Genomic DNA, 6,332 nt, shown 5'->3' on the forward strand with positions numbered 1-6,332 from the left:
CAAACATAGAGTATGAATTTTGTCTGACTTCTTTAGCTTAGCATGTTTTTGAGATCATCCATGTTGTTTGTATCAATAGTTCATTCTTTTTAGTGTTAAATAGCATTCTGTTGTATGGCTTTACCACCAAACGTGGGTTTTTTGAAGTTTGTTGTTTTTTTTTTTTTTTTTTTTTGCTTTTAGGATTAAATCTATTAGGAACATTATGTACAATTTTTTGTGTGTGTGGATATGTTTTCGATTCTCTTGAGTCTTAGGACTCAAGACTTAGGACTTAGGACTCTTAGGACTTTTTTTTTTTTTTTTTTGTGATTCCTAGATTTTATTTAAAGATTATACAAAATATCCCAGACACAGGACTTCTAATCCTCATCCTCCTCCTCCTCCTCGTCCTGGTTGATCTGGAAGTAGCGTAGCTCGTAGCTCTCCTTGCTGTTGGCCACCACACGCAGCCAGTCCCGGAGGTTATTCTTCTTCAAGTACTTTTTGGTCAGATATTTCAAATACCTTTTGGAAAAAGGCACCTCGGAAGTTACAGTGATCTTGCTTTTGCTCCTTTCAATGGTTACCACCCCTCCACCGAGATTTCCAGCTTTTCCATTCACTTTGATTCTCTCCTGAAGAAACTGCTCAAAATTGGCCGCATCCATGATTCCATCTTCTACAGGGTGGGTGCAATCAAGGGTAAACTTCAGAACTTGCTTCTCTTTTTTTGCCCCCTTTCGCCACGAGCTTTTTCTGAAGTGCCCAGCCTTGAAGCGGGGGCCCAGGGGCCGCGTGTCCCGGGGCCAGCCCTGCTTGCTGCTTGGGTTGCTGATACCTAAGGTATCTGGTTCTTATAATAAATTATAATTAATTATAATAAATTAATCGTGACCCTCGGGTTTTATAAATCAGTCTAGTGAGTTTACTTAAGGTTAAGTCCACCTGTGAGAACTGGCTCTCCTCTGAACACGGGAGCTACTGAAACTGAAGAGCAATCCTAAGTGGTGAAGAATGGATCATGAAAATTCCCATGAAGAACCATTTCTGGATACCAGCTGACATTCATTCCATGTTTCTCTTCTGCCCTTTCTATGGATCATGTGTATTTTCCTTTGACATGCTGTACATTTAAAATGTTCTGCTTACCCTGTGTCATACTTTTACTCAGATTCCACCATCTATTGTGTCACTGTTGGAAGGAAACTTTTCTTCTTCCAACTTGAGTTCAGTGACTGGGGGCCTGCAAATTAATCTGACAATAGATTAACAGGAGACAAAACAGTGTGTCTGATGTGTGTCCTGCGTGCATGAGGAGTGCTTAGCAATGAGGATTTCACTCAACAGTTAGAAATAAAAGGTTTATATTCCAAACTTGACAAAGTGGGGGTGGATATGAGGGAGATATTTAAGGTTTCAGTGAAAAGGTATGGAAGGTTCTGTTGGGCTTTTTGATCCTAATGGTAATGGGCGGTCTGTCTCCTTGCCAACTGAATTCACAGGAAGCTCTGTCAGAGTGGGGGTTATAGGCAGCTTTATTTTCTGGAGGCTCTGCTTTAGTCAGATAAGAGAAGATCAGATAAGACTCCTTTCTGCATCTTTTTAGTATAAATGCTTTCACTTATAAGTAATCTTTATGTCAACTCTGGGGGTCCAAGTGTGTCTCCATATTTCCCCTATCTAAAATTTTACTGTAAGTTTGACAGAAAAAGAAGTTGAGTTGATTGCTGTGGAGAGAGATGCAGTTTACAGGTTGTGAGGTAGGAGGTCTGCAAAGGGAGAGGAAAACAACATTAATGCTTGGCAGACAATAAACTTGGTTTTCATGTCCAGAGGGCAGCTAGTCAAAATTTCTAGACATTGGGACTGCAGCATCTTTAGTGAGAGTACCTGTGGTAGTGTCACAATAATGGTCATTTCCTGGAGCAGAGATTAGAAGATGCAAGCATTGGGTGAGCTTTCTGTGAGCACACTGTTGTGATGATAAAACCTTTGAAATTATGTCAAGTCATCCAACTTCAGTTTAACAGGATTCAGGAAAAAGGCCACGGTGGTTCTCAGAGATACCAAGTCACGAGAGTGAGAAAAAAAATCAGAAGCATTAATTACTGACAAAATGTGCAAGATGACAGAATCCAGTTTCCAAAGAGGTGAAAAATAGCTCAGAGACAATGAACAAGACTAGAATCTGACAACTCTTAAGAATGGGTTATAGTTTTTCATTGGAACACAAATTTCTCTCTACAATCACCACCATTTGGGTCAAAGATAAAGTAAAATAATTCTTGTTTACAAAATAGTTTAGTCTCATTAAATTTGGCCTGGGGGGTGCCTGGGTGGCTCACTCATTAAGTGGCTGCCTTCTGCTCAGATCAGGATCCCAGCGTCCTGGGATCCAGCCCCATGGAGGGCTCCCTGTTCCATTGGGAAGCCTGCTTCTCCCTCTCCCACTCCCTCTGCTATGTTCCCTCTCTCGCCGTCTCTCTTTATCAAATAAATTTAAAAAAATCTTTTTTAAAAAGATTTTTTTTTTAAATTTATTTGACACAGAGAGAGAGAGACGGTGAGAGAGGGAACACAAGCAGGAGGAGTGGAAGAGGGAGAAGTAGACTCCCCACTGAGCAGGGATCTGGATGCCAGACTGGATCCCAGGATCCTGGGATCACGACCTGAGCCAAAGGCAGATGCCCAAAGACAGCCACCCAGGTACCCAAATAAAATCTTAAAAAAAAAAAAAATTGGTCTGAACATTTACATGTGTGCAGCAGGAATGATAATTGACCACATGGGCCTTTTAAAGTTTGCTTTGCTGGAAATTTTATAAGGAATTTCAGATTGGACTTTTTAAAAGTCTCAAGACTAATATGTCAAACTAAGAACTTGCCATCAGATTTCACCTGCAGTACCTACAGATTTGGGTGAATTCTTCCTTTCTCTGGGTACCCAAAATAGCTTAAGTTTCCTGGGCCTGCCAGGAACTGACCCCCCCTTACTCATTTATAATTCTGGGAAATTTGTAAATAAAGTAACATTGATTTTTCCAAGAGAGCTTTGTAAACATTGGTTCCTTAAAGCCAAACTTTGTTCCTTAAAACTGTCTGCTCATATTTAATTCTATGCACATCATTCTCAAATATGACATTTTGGTCAAACTATGGTAATACAACCAATTTTTCCAACTATGCTCAATTAAAGGGAGAATAAATTCTTATTGAACTTATGCAAATAACTATATGGCCATGAAATAAAATATGTTCAGTAAGAGTTTCTGAATTCTGGAAGAATAAGGTGTGGAGAAATATATAAACTTTTTTTTTTAACTAAAGAAAATCTATTAATCTGCTAAATTGTTGGGAGTTATAGATAACTTAAGAGAAAAGAGAAAGGGATTCCTTTAATCCAAAAAATAGAACAGTGGAAAAATAACAATGTTCCAAGCAAAAGACCATAAAAATTATAATCATTTTTATCAGTTCATTCAGTCCCATGTAATTAATTCTTGTTCTGCTTTTTTGGCTTAACAGTTTTATGAATCCATGAGCTTCACCACTAGTGTTCTGGAAATTCTTCCTCAGTCCCATGGTATGATCTTAAAGTTATTTAAGCAATGCCATCAAAACCTTATACCACAGAGTACCTATCATAATCTTTTCCATGGATCTCTGAGACAGTCTCTTGTGGACAAAGTATTCTGGTGTGTTGCTGATTGCAAGAGCTTTCAAGAAAGCACCAGAGTAAAACAATAACGATTTGTGAACAGCAAAAGATTTAAAATTGCTTCCGTTAACAATTTGATGAGAATTCATTATTATAAAGATAATGCAATTGACAAAGGAATGTTGTTGTTTCCCTAACATACAACATTTTAAGGTAATAACTGGAATTATTATTGAAAATATAATATCAAGATATCATGGACAGCTGACCAATTTCTATGAATTTTATATAGTTTTAAAATATATTAACGTCATATACCCATACCAATACAGTCCAAGGAAGGTTAAGTACCTCTCCTATTTGGTAATGCTTTTATGCAATTAAACATATAAAATAAGCCTGTATTTTTTTTTCCTCAAAGATTTCATCTATTTGAGAGAGAGAGAGCACGAGTAGGGGGAATGGTAGAGGGAGAGGGAGAAGGCGGCTCCCCACTCTGTGGAGAGTCTGACAGGGGCTCAAGCCCAGGACTCTGAGATCAAGACCTGGGCCAAAGCAGACCCTTAACTAACTGAGCCACCCATGTGCCCCTAAAATAAACCTATGTAAAAAAATATCTCTTTTTACAAAGTGAAAGAACAAGTCCTTTGAGATATGGGAAATCTAAAGGACATTTAAAGATCAGGATTTTATTTAGGATTTGATTTGGGGAATATAAAATAGCAAAAGTTGCCCAAAATGACAGAAAGTTTGAATTAAATAGGATCAGAGACCACTGTGTATTCACCACTTAGTATTCAACCAAACTGACGATAAAAGACTTTAAATTTAAGAGGTAACATGACTGTAAAAATCAAAAACAAAACAAAACCTAGCTTGTTTTATACTGAGAAGATTTGGTTCTCTCAAATAACTGAAGGGGTTCAGAACAGCCCTCTCAGAATGTCCCACTTAGGCATGTGGATTATTTGGAGCTGAAGGCATTTGAGACCTGAGGGCTCAAGAGAAACTTTTGCCTCTACCTTAACCACACAGAAAAATCTAAATTGGGGATCTTTCCCAGATTAAGGGTTTTACCAGAGATAAATTTTATCTGAGTGACCCATCTGTATGGTAGGGCAAACATCTAATTACCAAACATCTGCTCATCTTACCACCATATGAAATATATTTCTTTCCTCTGAAATCCCAGACCCTTACCCCATTCTCCTTAGTTCAGGATGACACTTCTACTTCATTTTGCCTGACTGTCTTTGGAATTCCCATGTCTGTGCGGATTCCCTGTACATAAACTATAAAATTTGATTTTCTCCTGTGGATCTGTTTCCTGTCAATTTGATTCTTAGTCCAGTTAGAAGGACCTTTGAGGGGACAGGAATACTTACTCCCTGACATAATCAAGGACATTGTAATGACAACATAAAGCACAATATAAAGATACAGATTCTTTGTTTCCTCCTGTTGGGGAGAAGACCTTCCTCTGTCCTACAAGGTCCTTCCAGGTATATTTAAGCTCATTTTAAGAACTTATAATAAATCCATTCAATCTCAGCCAGCTTGACCCCATGAGATAACATTCTCTCCCTCTCCTTTTTCTTTCTTTCTTCTCTGCAAACCCTTTACAACCATCTAGATCCCGTCAGGTTTTTGCCCCTAAGTGCCCTCATTCTCATTCTGAAACAACCCTAAACACCATCTAAACAACTACCTTAGGATGATGTTACTCTCTTTTTTACCTTAACAAAAACACATTCCTATATTCCTTAAATATCTTTATGCAGCAATATTATCATTCACCCTTATTATTTCTGGTAGTTACATCCTTAAAGTTAGTTTTCCAAAATGCAAATGCAGTCATATAACTACCTAACATTCAACCATTGCAGTATATCACCTAGTGGATAAAGTTCAAATTCCCATCCAGGGAAGGTACTCCTGGACAAAGATTCTGGCTAACTTTCTAGTGTTGTCCAATAACATATCCCCCTCATGCCCCCTGCTCTATTAGCCATAGTATGGGCTATGCACTGAATGGACTGTGCCTTTTCATACCTCCAAGTCCTAGCACAGGGTCATTCTACTCCCTTGCATTCCCCTTCCACCTCTCACCACAGGCATGCTTCTATCCCTTCTTTAGGGGCCGGCTTAGTATTTTCCTCCACTGTGAATATTTCCCAGATTCCTTTATTCATCATACTGGGCACTTCTTTTCCATGGCGCCCATTACAGTTAGAACCCACCTTTCTTCTGGTAACTTTCACGTGCTATCATTTTGTCAAGCTTCACATTTTGTCTCATTTTGACAAAAATTTCTGAGGACAGGAATCTAATTTTTTCTCCTCTATATCCCCAATCACCTGTCATAGTGGCTTGCGGAAAAAGTTGTTTCTCAATAAGCAGTTGTTGAATGAATGAGAGCATAAATGAATGAATGAAGTTCCCCAACAGTATTTTAGCCCATGCCATTGGGAAAAGAAATTCTGGTAACAGAGGCCATCCTAAGGGAAAGTGGTGTGTGCAGTGGGGGGAGGACTTGCTTGAACACAAATCCAGGAGGTTTATATAAGATAGGGCTTTAAAGTACTCTTTATTTTTATTTTGAGCCTGATGATAACCAGTGACAAGAGCAGAACAGATATTAGTTTCATGTGTTATTTGATAGATGAAGAAATAGGGATAGAAAGTTTAAGGGT

At 38.6% G+C, this 6,332-nt stretch overlaps 1 protein-coding gene across 1 annotated transcript; it reads right to left on the reverse strand.

Annotated features, from left to right (window-relative positions):
- Window positions 1-301: 301 nt before the first annotated feature.
- On the reverse strand, window positions 302-6,003 carry LOC132022360 (large ribosomal subunit protein eL22-like). The gene is made up of 2 exons (XM_059407639.1): window positions 5,880-6,003; window positions 302-835 (listed from the first exon to the last, which is right to left on the reverse strand). The coding sequence occupies exons 1-2, from the start codon at window positions 6,001-6,003 to the stop codon at window positions 363-365; spliced, it is 597 nt and encodes a 198-aa protein (XP_059263622.1). The 3' UTR covers window positions 302-362.
- Between the last annotated feature and the right edge of the window lie 329 nt (window positions 6,004-6,332).

Source organism: Mustela nigripes, chromosome 7 (genome assembly GCF_022355385.1).
Source record: "Mustela nigripes isolate SB6536 chromosome 7, MUSNIG.SB6536, whole genome shotgun sequence".
Lineage (NCBI taxonomy): Eukaryota > Metazoa > Chordata > Mammalia > Carnivora > Mustelidae > Mustela > Mustela nigripes.